The sequence below is a fragment of the Lathamus discolor genome, chromosome 10 (genome assembly GCF_037157495.1).
Source record: "Lathamus discolor isolate bLatDis1 chromosome 10, bLatDis1.hap1, whole genome shotgun sequence".
Classification (NCBI taxonomy): domain Eukaryota; kingdom Metazoa; phylum Chordata; class Aves; order Psittaciformes; family Psittacidae; genus Lathamus; species Lathamus discolor.
This window is the reverse complement of record NC_088893.1, coordinates 7,650,262-7,663,622: the sequence shown is the minus strand read 5'-3', so window position 1 is coordinate 7,663,622 and position 13,361 is coordinate 7,650,262. Positions and strand designations below refer to the sequence as shown.

The 13,361-nt window shown below is 50.1% G+C and overlaps 1 protein-coding gene across 7 annotated transcripts in view; it reads right to left on the bottom strand.

The window, feature by feature from the left end:
* PSD2 (pleckstrin and Sec7 domain containing 2) overlaps positions 1-13,361 on the bottom strand; it is a 70,766-nt gene that overhangs the window by 32,534 nt on the left and 24,871 nt on the right. For 5 of the 7 annotated variants that reach the window (XM_065690695.1, XM_065690693.1, XM_065690698.1 and 2 more), the window contains exons 1-2: positions 3,591-3,847; positions 1,558-1,905 (exon numbers count right to left, since the gene is read on the bottom strand). In XM_065690695.1, the coding sequence (XP_065546767.1) occupies positions 1,558-1,844 (287 nt within the window). In that variant the 5' untranslated portion in view covers positions 1,845-1,905; positions 3,591-3,847. Of the gene's footprint in view, positions 1-1,557; positions 1,906-3,590; positions 3,848-13,361 lie in introns of those variants that run through there. The other 2 variants (XM_065690691.1, XM_065690692.1) reach the window with 1 other exon arrangement.

Below are 13,361 nucleotides of genomic sequence, written 5' to 3'. Positions count from 1 at the left end.
ACAGCAGGGAAGGCAATTGCTTTCTTTAAATAAGGAGCCGTATATTTATTTGCATTGTAATCACAACCTTTTGTCAGTGTATTGAAGTAACGCTGTATCTAATGGCCTGTGCTGCCTTTCCCAGTCAGCTCTGAAGCACTGTTTTATTGCTCATGGCAAGGCATGCAGAGCAATGCACTGCATTCCTACTGCAGCCAGGCTGTACTGGGTTTTTATGCACTGAGCTGTTTACATGTCATTTCTCACTGGTTAATTAGTTGTAATAAAGTACAACCTACCTCCCTGTGCTGGTGGAGTGGGGAGTCCTGTCAGAGCAGGACATGATGGAATCAGCACTTTCCCAACCACCTGCTGCAGGCTTTCTGCAAAGCTTTGCTGAAACTTAATGGAACTTGACTTGCTCGATGCTATAGCACACCATGGGAGGAAACGTGTGGGCAAAGGCAGCAGTCCCAAACCTGCGGTACTAAATGCACCTACAAGCCAAAGGTGGGGATTCCCCTATTAAAAAGTTTTACCTTTGTATGAGTTGATGGGGCTGAAAGCAGAGAATATCATTCCTCAGTGAAGCTCACAGTCTGGCTGCAGAGCTGAGACCTCCCTGATTAACAAGGCCAGTGCCAGAGGCTTCTAGGAAGGTGCAAGACCCCTAGGTAGCAAAGCCACAATGATAGGAAAATAGGGCTTTAACAGCTGATATATTGGCATGCTAATGGATGCCATGGGATAAACTAGAAAGGGGTAAAAGGGATCCAGTTAACACAAACTGCAGCACAAGTAGTTTAGCTTTAGCTGTGCTTTAGCTTTAGTACTAAACTTTATCTCCTTGACTTTTTTAGCAACCATTTCCTGCATAGCTGCACTAACCTACCTTCAGTGGGGCAATCATGGTTTCTTTCTCCAGCTCTGCCATGGAGTCAGTGACCCTGGATGACTTTTCTCTCCTTTAATCCTCAATTGGTTCAGTGGGAAAAGCAAGACTCAGCCTCTTCTTGTAGAGTACTTTAGGATTCAGGTTAAAAACGCATCATAGGAGCACCAACATATGGGTGCTTGCAGCATCTGTCCTGTGCCAGGGTAGGTACACAGGCAGGGCCAAGAGAGTCACAGAAGCATCGACCTCAGGTGACTACAACACAGACCCCTGGATGATTTCCTTTTGCAAAGGGAAGCATCCATACTCCTCCCAGGATTCTATGGCAAGTTATTTCAGGTAACTGCTGTAAGGGCTGCAGCTGAATCTCCAACTTGCAAGTAGGACATCCCAAAGTGAGCACAACCAGCACCCTCAAGACCCTTAAAGCTTCTCCTTCGCTTTAGTGACTCTGTGGGCAGACACTGGCTCTAACCCCAGCTTCTCTGCATTTGTAACAGGGAAAAGCAGTGCAAGAGGCCCAGAGAGAAAAAGAGTGAAAAGCCACATTCAGCCATGAGAGCAGCTGCAGCTTTTAAAGCTGATGAGTTACACATGGAGCAGAGTAACCCAAACCAGGGAGGCTTGAGAATCAGCACACGTAAACCAGCCCTGAGCCAGCATTAGGATCTCTTCTGACTCACCCGAGTTCCTCCTCCGGCTCATCAATGCTCAGAGCTCCTGAGGACCCTAGGATGCTGTGCCACCGCTCCTTGCTGAGGGTCTCACCAGGGTCCTCCTGCCTAGGGGAGCCCCTGTGCTCCGGACCCGCGCTGCTGGGGCTGCCCGTGCCGCCGTCCTGCTCCGCACCGTTCGCCAGGCTCTGCTCCCCATCTGGCTCCAGTGGTGGCTCATCCCCATTGCTGCAGGCTGGGGAATGCTGCTCGCAGCCATCTGCAGCCGGCCATGGGATGTGGCTGTTCTCGCTCATATTCCACTCGTCCCAGTGCTTACGGGCTCCCTCCCCACGCTCAGCTCAGGCTCGGCACCACCTACAACAGAGAAGAAACACGTCATGACAGGCATGGGCTTGCTGATCACAGCTCAGAGGGGCAGCAGTTTGAAGCAGAGCACAGGAAAATGTCCCCCATTGCTTTTGGCTCTTCAGAGCAAAATCAAAACCCCCAAACTAGGGTTTGCCACTTTGGCAAAGACCGGTGCTCATTGCTCAGCACAGTGAGAGCCAGAGAGGAAAACCTGACAGCATGGTCCTGAGCCATCAGGGGCCCAGGCACCTTCTCCTGCTGCTCCCATAGCCCGCAGACAGTCCCAGCATCAAGCACAGCTGACCTGCACCACACAGACTGTTAATACCCCAGCTATGGCAGGGCTGGGGACAGGAATGTAGCACCTCTGATTTTCCCATACTGGCTACCATGGTGCTATTGCCAACTATTCCCTGCCCATCAGAAATAGGAGAGATGGGGAAGTAGGAGATAGGTGTGATTTATTCTTTTTGAACACATCTAAGCAGCCGGGTTGTGATTCAGCCTGTGTGATTCTCCCTGCTGACTCTGCGTTCCTGCAGAGCTTCTTGCCTGCCAGAGTAACACTTCTCTTTTCCCAACACACAAGTACTGCTGAAAGGTGTCATGAGTTGCCAACTAAGACTGGCGAAAGTATCCGTACTGAATATACCCCGGAACGCTCTCTAGAGGGCAAGGGAAGGATGCTGTACTGCAACGAATGAGACATCCTTATTGGCAAACATGCCTGTTGACACTAAGTTTGCAGGTCTTACAAGCACTGTCCTTTGCCATGGGCTGTAGCCCCACAGTGCCATGCAGGGGGGTTGGAACTAGATGACCTTTGAAGGCCCCTTCCAACCCAAACTATTCTATGATTGTCCATTGCAACCCCTGCAGCTGCAATCAAGTGCCACCAGAAATGATTGCTTGTAGGAGCAGGGGGTTCTATATGGTGCTCAGGCTGACCATGATAACAGCTGATGTTATCTGCCTCCACCTGCACAGGAAGCATGGCTAATCAATTACAGCAGGCAGATGGAACCCCTGGATTCTCCCCCCAGTTCTGTTCCTAACTCACATCTCAAGCAGATCATTTCAACCTCCAGCCTCAGCTTCCCTCTCTGCAAACCGGGGATTATACATCACCTCTAAGAAGCCACAAGGGTGCTCAGATGCCAGCAACAAGTTCTGGGTGCTCCAACTTCCTGAGCTGCAGCTCTTGTTAGTGGTAAAATCACTAATTGCTGGGCCAGTGCAGGGCTCTTAGTTCCTGGTAACAAGAGGTGCTGGTTGACAGCTTCCTCCACTCTTACAACCCATCACCCTAGAGATGTCAGCAGCCTCCTCCCTGCTGATGATTCCTCTACACTTGGGCAAGTGGAGAGGTGGGATTCAACCCTAAATACCCCTCAACAGCCTGGGTACAGGCAGATCCACACAGGTAGGTGCTGAGTTCCTGGCTGAGCAGGATCCCAAGGGTAACCCCAGTCCCTGGCTGACTTTGCTCCAGTCCCATAACCCAGGCAAAACTGGACCCAGGATCTGGCCTGCCCTTCAAGTCCTGCTCCCCACAGTTAGAGACATGGTGGGCTGGGGAGCTCAGAGCCCCACACAGGCTGGGCTTGGGGAGAAGCATTCCTCAAGGGTAGCACATGCCACAGTCATGAGATGGGGCAGGTCCCTCCTTGAGCTGACACTGGCAGCTTTACCTTTTCTTCAGGTGCATCCGTGTACATCCCCTGCTGTCACAGCATCACTGCTCCTATCACACTAGGCACAACCAGCAGCTTCCAGTTCCTGCAGGATCACTGCCTGTAAGAAGGGATCAGAAAGTGAGACTCAGGCCAGAGAACAGAACCCCACTGACCTCCTGCCACTGCTCCATAGCCTGTTCTTTGCAAAGCACTGCAAATATTCTTCCCCCTGCAAACCCTGGCCCTGAAAGCCTCCCTGGCTTTCAGGAGCAAGCAAGTGCAGGAGCAATCCTTAGAAAAGATCTCTCCCTTCTTTATAAAGTCTCCCTGACCAATTAAAGCAGAGCAAATTAAAGCAGAGCAGAGCAACCTGTGCTTGCAGGAGGAAACTTGATGAGTCTATAGAATATCTGATTTCACCCACCAGATCCATAGACGGAGATACCAGTCTTACAGATGGACCCCCCAACAGTCCTCCCTAGCCCCACCAACAAACCAAGACCCAGGTTAGAGGTCTTTGAGCTAATGGTTAACAAATCTGACCTATCAGCTTCACAGATGTAGTGACATTTCTCTCGCAGAGCATATTGTAACATGCAGACTGGCAGGGACAGTGATGCCATTCCCTGAGGTGACCCCAGGCTGGAGGAGCATGTCTGGTCACCACCGATGGTGTGTCATCTACAGACAATTGCCTGAGCTAGCAGGCCAGGCTTGCTAGAGTTGATAGAGACAGACAGACAAGGGTACCATGGCCTGTGAGCTGTTATGGGTTGAGGCTGGGTAGATCAGGCCCTAAAAGTGACACCTGCTTTCTAGTGGCTGGGAAGAGCCCATGGAGGAGCTTGGCAGCAGATAACTGTATCAAGTCCCAGTGGAGGAATCTGCTTTCACCCTCTGTTGGGCTTGTACTCATTGGCCCTCAGCCTCTCTCTCAGGCAGCCCACTTCCCCCTGACAAGAGAAAGGCCAGCCTAGACACTCTGGGACACCAGCGCATTGGCCTTTTGTGGCCCAGAATCCCACCTACAGGACCTCTAGGTCCTCCAAGGGAGGTCAGCCTGGGGCAGTCCTCAGGTTTCACACATGTGGGCCAGGTCTCCTCTACCTTGCTCTTCTGCCATCCCAAATGAAGATGAAAGATCTGCAAATCTCTGTCCCACCAAATCCAGGACAGAAAATCAGTCCCAGGCACTTGGTCTTCCCATGCACCGACAGCAGGGCTGAGCCAATGCAGCATCTTCAAGGAGTTCATCTGCCAAACCTCCAAGGCTTTCTTGAGCATGACCACACTGACTTCTCCAGTAGTACTGAAAACCTAACATGGGATAGATTTTGACCTTCCCGTAGTGAAGGCATAATACAGACATGCAACACAGAGCCAGTGCTCAAATCTTTGGAGGAACCTTCCCAGCAAAGCTTTGCTGGCCTCTTTCTTAACATGAGATGAATAATGCGGCTTTTTTGAGTCCAGTGTTTTAAAACCAGCCAAAGGGTTTGGGCTGAAATTCCCTACCTCCCTGCCATCCAGACACTGCTGAAACTAAATTCCAGTCAAATAGCTAAAGCTTGGCACAGGAAAACAGGAACCTAAATGTGGTTAAGAGACAGGCCTGAGTAAGAAATGTTGGCAAACCTTAGGGAGTGCAATGGCCCATCCAGCTCTCCTAACTTTAACCAACTTATATGATTAATATATACAAAAAAATAACGTTTCTGTTATTGCGTATAAACTACTGCATTGTGCCCACTCTGGTTTACCCCCTGTGAAGTCCAACTGGGGTGTTCATAGTCCAGAAGAAGGGCTGAGGAGTCAATAATTAACCCTTAGGCATGCTTTTCCTTGGCCTGGCTTCCTGCTGGAGAAGAGGCACCAGGAAAGCCCTGGGAGGATGCAAGCACAGACTATTCTCAGCCAGGAAGACCAACAGCTCCCAGCTTCCAGCTGCTCTGAGCAGAGCCTGAGCAGAGTCTCCCGACCCCTCTGAGATTTGTACGTCTCTTGTTGGTTCCACATTCCATTGCACACACGTGGATGGAGCAGCTGGTTGCAACTGTCCACATCTGCCTCCAGCAAACATCTGGAAGGTTGCCAAGGCTGGACAGAGCCCAAAGAGGGATTTTCAGTGCCCTTCTGTTAGCTCTGAGTAAGCACGACAGTGCAGCTCCAGCAGCCACAGCTTCCACCAGGCCACTGGGAGAGGACACACTGCAGCACTGAGGGTAGGGACAAGGGGGCAGCTGGTGTTCAGAGGTCTCCCTCCGGGGCTCCTTTGCACTGCCGCAGAGCATTACAGCCTGACAGCCAGGAGGCTGAGCTGGACTGCAGGCTGATATTCCCCATGTCCTTGCTGGTTTCTTTTTGTTTCTTTGCAAAATGCTCTCCAGCTTCAGGGCTCGGGGTGGGGGTCGGGGGGAGTCTGGGCTCCTACCAATGGATTTCCAGACAGAGTCTTGCCCTTTCTGCAGGCTCAGGCATCCTCTCAAGTCACTGCTGCTCCTCTAGGTCCTGTGGGCAGGGTGGGCGTCTGCATGTGGGGCATGCAGGGTGGGCAGCATGTCCACTGCTCCCAGCCTCCTGCAAATGTAACATGGGTCAGCATATGAAAAAGGGTCTGTCAGGAAAAGAGACAGACTTGGTACATGTCCTGGCCAGGACTGCTCATACTGATGGCTGCTGTGGCCCTGCTGATTTGTAGACAGTTGTGAAGCTGCAGTTACGTGAATTTGAGCCAGACCAGCTCTGTAAGGCCCACATGAGCAGAAGAACATGGATTCATGCCGGCAAGAAGCTATTGATCCTGTAAGGAAAAGACTACAGGAAGCCAAGGTATCCACGATCCAGTGCTAACCAAAGCCTTTCCGTGTCCTCCTTAGTTCTGGGACTTGGTGCTTCCACTGCAAGGTGGGAGAGAGGCAGAAGGGACTGAGGATTCCATTCCCTGTGGACCTCTGATGCTGCCGTTTCTTGAAGGCCAGATCCAAGAAAGCCAACTGCTATTAACTTCATTTATCAGAATCCCAGTGACACCAGCCCACCGCTGTTATGTGCCCAGTGCCACATAATAGCAACACAGGACAGCCACCAACTCCCGCTCCAGCCCTGCTCTGCCCCTAGGGTCATATTCTGCCCCTGGACCAAGAGGAGGAGGGGCAGGGACAGTTAGAGGGGAAGAAGAGCAGAAATGCCCATCACTTACTCTGGGACGATGGCTGGATTTGCAATGGGGACAGCAAAGCAGGGCTGGCATCCACTGCAGGAAAGCTCCAGTCCCAGAGAGGCTGGGCAAAGACGCAGCAAAGTTTGCCTTGATTGTGTGAGGGGCTGGAAACCACACAGCAGCTCTTTCAGGGCCTGGCTCTGGAAGAATCCCAGCTTTTGTTGAAGCTGAATGGCTGGTGGGAAATGATTTATTTTTAATTTTCTTCCCTGTGTTAGGAACTGGAAAGGCTCCCACTTCAGTTTTGTGTAACCACTTGGCTGCTGCAACACAGGAAAGCGAAGGATCCTGCTGCTTAGTCGAGCATGAGCTTTTCCTCAAGCTCATGCTGAGTTGGGCTGCTTCATGCTGCAGCCTTACTTTGCCTTGCTGCTCCGCATCCTGTTTCCTCAGGCTTGACATGGGGCAGCAGCTCCTTCATGAGGGCTCTGTCCTCACCCTGGCACTGCAAGTGTGTCCAGGGGTGAGCAGGAGGTACGGGGATGACACAGAGGAGAAAGGTGCATTGGGATGTGGATCCCATGGAGATGAAGAAAGCAAGCAGATCCTGTACTCATCCAACAACCTCAGAGTCAAGCTCAGGAAGTAGGGAGGTGAGGGGGTGCCTGCAAGGGGAATGGGTGCAAGGCAGGCTACCCTGCTCTGGGATATGCTGGGTGCAGACCCCAGGGGAAGGAGGGTGCAGCCCTTGTGTGTAGCTGGGCCGTGTCCCCATCTGCTTTACAGCCAGCCTGCTCTGCCTGCTTTCTGCTTTACTAGGAGCAGGAAGCACTAATGTGCCAAACCTGGTTTTCTGGGCATCTGGCTTGGGTTTTGTAACAGCTTAAAAATTCCCTTGGTCACTCCTGTTGGAGAGAGCCCTTGAACTCCTTGGGCTAAAACGCCTGCAGTAACATCCTGTGCTGCGATAAACCATGTGCTCTGAGCTCCCATCCCCTTGGAGCAGGAATGAAACATGCCGTATGGCTATTTGATCTACACGCTGTTGATCCCACCCATGATGTGGCTGGTGAGCAGGAAGAGATGTGTTTTTATGACCCAGCTCACCAGTGAATTTACACAATACAGGTGCAACACATCACCCTGGGCAGAAGCTGTGTGCATGAGCACAACAAGGCTTCTTTGAGGAGGCAAACCCATAGAGAGATGGAAAGATCATAGCCATGGTACTTCCTTTTGAAGTACATCTTCTTATGTCTCTGCTTTGACCTCTGCCCTTTCAACACAGATGAAACTAAAAAGCTTTTACCATTCTTATTGTGAAAATCCTCATTTATTTCTTCCATGAGCTGGAGGCCTGGTTTTATCTGACCTCCATCATATCACGTCTCACCTCTTCTCTCCAGATTGAAGTCCCTACCTTCTTAGCCTGCTCTCATATGACAGCTGCTCCACCTCCTTGAGCATTCTGACTACCTTTCTTTGGATTTCCTCTAAGTTTATTACTCCTATTGCTCTATTACAGTCTTTAGATTGGGAAAGCATACTGCCCAGTGAACTCAAGATGTGGACACAGCAAAGATTTGTATAGCACCAGTTTTGGTTACGTGACTTGACAAACCCATTCCATCCTTCAGTTCCCTGCTTTGCAACAGCCTTTCTGAGACAAGGCAAACCACTCAACCTCTTGCTCCCAGAAACCTGTTAGAGGAGCACTGTCCTGTGCCCTGGGAGGGCTGGAAGGAGTGAGAGATGCTCTCCAGATGGGGAGGGACTGGACACCCACCAGGGGGTCAGGTCTGTGTACTCACCACTCCTAACCCACCTTAGGTTGGGATTTAGGGTGAGCAAGGGCCAATGCAGTGCTGTGGGAGCCTCAGACTGGGTTTCTGGGACCCAACAGGATGAGAGTCTCCAGGGCCAGCCTGGGCACCGCTTCATTCCAGCACTCACCTGGGCTGAAAGGAAACGTGGTCCAGCAAAGAAATATGAGCACTCACTGATGCTACCCTTACGCTTTCCAGAGCCCCTAGGGTACTGCGGGTCATTGCTCATGGGCAATATACTGTCCCATGAGTATAAGCTACCCATCATTGGCATTTTAAACTGCAGGTCCTACATCCTTTGCTTGCAGTGCAGAAAAGAGGCCATGGATAAAACATATCCCACAGACTAAAATAAACCAGCTACATGCTAAAAAAAGGAGCCTTTGGGTAATCAGAAATCACTGTGCATGGAACATACTTTTTCTTGAAGCCAAATCCTACAGCTCCTTAGTTTGAATTTTTATTAAGAGCCCCCAGAGCAATTAGTTCACTTCCAGAGCCAAACGACTCCTGCAAAACTTCAGCTTGGGGAAAAAATGGCAGGTTTTTGCTTATAGAAAACAAGAAAACGGAGTCTTAAAATCCTTAACAGCTTTCCTGTTTGCACTCTTCTGCAGCTACTCAAGGGGGGACATAAAAGAATACACTATTTTTTACATGTCCTTTTCTTTGCGCTAACACCTTGGCTACACAGCTTTGTGCACCGAGCCTTCTTCCAGCCCTGCACATGCATCATTCAAACCTGACTGTTCTTCGCAGAGGGGAAACACAGCCACTGTCCTCAGCCTATGGTGAAAGCCTGGACTGCAGCATCACTTTACATCCTGGTGAGGTGCTAGGAGCTGCTTAAACTGCAAAAAAAAAAAAAAAAAAAAAATAAATAGGCCAAAGCATAAGGACAGTGAACTTATGTGTCCCCCAGGAGAAGCTGCACTTGAGATGGAAGGTCCAGGCGGCTGATGAACAGGGACCTGAATTGTCCCTCTATTCTAGAGAGCATGTTTGGTCAGTTATCTTCCTGGAACAGGCTCCTCTAAAACCCCATCCAGGACATCCAGGTTTGACTACGGGAGGACAAAGGTCCTATCAGGGGTAGAGCAGCTAGTGGGGTCTGTCTGACCCTCAGATCCCCACTCCTGCAGAAGCAATCCTTGACCCCTTTGAAGACCTTGCAGGGCTCCCCATGGGCAGAAAGCTGCTGTGATTCACACGAATCCTCCTGTGGCTCTAGTGTGGAGGCAAAGGCAGGGGGAAAGGGGCAGAGGCTTTCTGTGCCTTGGCACCCAATCTTCAGGCAGCTCCCAAGCTAAGAAAAGAGCTTGAGAGCAGGATGCTTGTCTGAGCAGCAGGTGGGTCCCAGTGACTTAAATCCTGTGTTGGTGCAGAGCAAACAGCTCATAATCAGCCCATGCTGTTCAAGATACGAGTTTTCAAAGGGGACTTCAGAAACCTTATCCCCCTTTGGCTGTGAGTAGCAGGGTTCCTTAGCTCAGCTCAGAGCTGGTTGCATCCTCACCTTTGTCTATTCGCTCTGGTGCTCACCTTCTCTTGATGTGGGGCTTTACAGTTCAGGTGGCTGTAAACTGGGCTTCTGTCCTGGTTGTCAGTATGTTTTATTATGGAAACAGGCTGTTTATGGAACCTTTCCATCCAGTTCCATGAGGCACTGTAATTGAATTCATTAAACCCAGCTTTCCCCACAGCCAGGGTTACCTTCCATAAAAGTCCACAAGAGCTCTAACCGCTTCTCATAACCCTAAATGGAAACAGCCTTCTTCCCCCTTTTTATCCTCCTTTTGCTTTGATCCTCCCTCCCCACATTCTCCCTGTACCCGAATTAATAAAACAGGGCTGGCAGCTGACTCAGACCCAGAAAATGAAATTCCTGCCATGCCATCGACACTAAACCTGTGCAATGCCTTGCTGCAAGACCTTAGCCAAGTTGCAGGAGGCAGCCCATCCTTCTAGCCCACTAGAAGAAACATCCAGCCTGATGGAGACCAGTAATGCAGAATGAAATGAAAGGGAACTTCCCTTCATACTCCAACACACCAATAAACCTCTCATTTGGGGATGAGGAAAAACCCTTTCCTCATAGAGGCCTAGTAAGACACCAGGTCTTTACAGAGATGCTCTGTTGGTGGACAAGTTGTTTGAAGACAAATGGACCCCAGCCCAAGGGACACGGAGTCCAGCAGCACAGAAACCTGCAGAGATGGCTGGGCGCTGGCTTTGGGCTGCTTGGGAGCTCAGAGTGATCTGCAGAGCACTGCAGGGAACAAGGTCTTCCTGAGCACCTCCCAGACCTGCCAGGAAAGCGGGAAGAGAGCAATGAGGCTTTTGTGGGTGCTAACATCAGAGACAGCTACTTTGAATCCAGCTGTTGCTGACCAAAGCTCATGTGCAGCACACTGGAAGACCAGATAGCTCCTCACTTATTCATGAGAGCATGAAATCTCCCTTCTCTCCACACAGAACTCATCTGTGAAGGACAAGGTCTATATTAATTCAAGCAGACTGTCAAGTCCTTCATCAATAGAGAACCAACAGGAACAACCTGATGACATTAGTGTGAATGGGACAGCTGCTCTGAAAGATGGAGGAGCAGGGAGAGAATCCTCCTTTGAGGAAGAGAACAGCAAGAATTGGGGATTATATACATCTATAGACATCTCGAAAGGTCTGCCTTTCCATCCCGGACCATCTTCAGTGAAAAAGGAATAACTTCCAGTCTCTTGTGTATGAGGAGGGGAACTCAGCAGAGAAGAACAGTCCTTGTTTCATCCAGCAGAGACTCAGCCCTGCTCTATCCATCAGGTGTGTTTTCACCTTTCACTCTCCAGGCCACACCAGCACACCACTTTGGTCCTCATGTCCTTGGGATTCCCATGTAGACAAACAACCGGTTCAAGACTCTTGGATGCTATTGAGTGACCCCTTGTCAACCTGGCCAACTTGTATTTCCAGCTGGCCTCCAAACCAAGAGCATTGATGCCAAGGCATCCATGACCAGGTAACACATACCTTGACTGCTGAAGGTGTTCAGGCCTAGAAATCATTGAGTCTAGAAAACACAGCTGGAGAAGGCCAAGAGATTGTCCAGATAGGACTAAGCCCTCCAGCAAGCAAAACCTAAGATGGGATCAACTAGTGCCCACTTTGGATGTAAGGTGAGACAACCAAGCCCAAATGTGAGGGAAACAGTTGGGTATCTCTCCCACAAGTGGGGATTTTCTAGTTACATCCCTGTGAAGGAAAGGCAGATCAGCTTCCCTCACCCGAATCAGACTGAGATGCACTTCATTTGGCCTGAGAACACAGACTCGTCCAGGATTTGCTGACAAGGAATAGGGCTAAAACTTCACTGCCCAGCATTGCAGAGTTGTCAGGGCATGAAACATGGCATTTCCACTGAAATCAGCAGCTCTGCTTGGGCATAAAGCTGTTTGCCCAGAGGACCTCAAGAGCAGCCTGAGAAAATACAACCTAATATGAAGGGATTTTACACATCAAGACCAAATCAAGACATCTGGGAAGCAAACTGAAGACAGCAAGCCTCTACAGAGGAACAGATAGGACAGTGGTCTAGGAAAATCACCCACATCTTTGCTTGGTCCATCACACCTCTGCAGTAATGGGAGCTCAGGCTCCCAGACTGCAGCCTGCAGGCTGCAGAGAGTCAACAAAATGACCAAAAAGGTAAGCACATATTTATTTACAGAACTTACAGACTGGGATGGAGCCACTGAAAGTAAAGCAGGATTTCACTGCTCCATTAGGATACAGTACGTTATCATTGTTTTTAACATGGCAACAGGAACTTGACTATACCAGAACTTGCTTTAACACATGGGAAAGCACTTTGACTAGGACTCATCTCCCTCAAATGCAGACACCTCCAGCTGAGCTCAGCCCCCGGGCTCTCTTAGGAGTCAGCAGAAAGACTGCATCTGAGATGTATTAGGAGTCTGAGTTACAATCAGAAAAACACACTCTGTTTTTCTGGTTCCATGTTCACCGTGAAGTGCCGAGACCTCCACTGCCTGGGATTGCTGAGGTTTATGATGCAGACACCTACTCTTAGACAACAGGCCTCCTGCCCAGCACTGCTGGCCACATTCAAGCTGCAAACGCTTCCTCTGTACACAGCTCTCCACAGACAGGCTTCTGCTGTCACCGCACAACTAATGAGTACAGAACAGCCCTTTCTGAGACATGCAAGTCTTTCTTCTTCCCCCAGGCAGATGAAAGGGGCTCCAGCTTGCATTGCTGTGTGCTCAGTTTGAGAAAACAGATGCTTCACAAAGAACCAGTGAGGTTTTCTGAGTAGGTTTCTCCGTTCTGGAAGGGCTGCTGTCACGAGGACCCTGTGAGCAACACCCCCCAGAACATCACTTTCTGACACGACCAAAACTCCCTTCTCTAAGCATGGATCTCTTTGAGCAGCATCAACTGTTGAAGCTGACTTGTTCTGAAATGGGAGCAAGTTGCCCAGAAGGTACTGCAAACCTGATGGAGCCATTTTGCAGCTCCTGTGCAGAGGCTTGGTCTGCCCTTAATGGATGTGCTGGATAACCACGCCAACAGGAGTGTGATTTTCCTGATAAAGAAATATAGCTCTAACAGGCATGCTCCTACACTGATGTAAAGGTTCTTTATAGAGACAGGGCCATTTCTTCTCCTCAAGGGAATTATAAGAGCAAAAAGCATCATCAGGTTGACATAACTGCGCCAGGGCAGTGCACTGCTTTAACTACACCTGCTCTGAGACCCTGAAGCTCTCCCAGTCTCCCAACACAA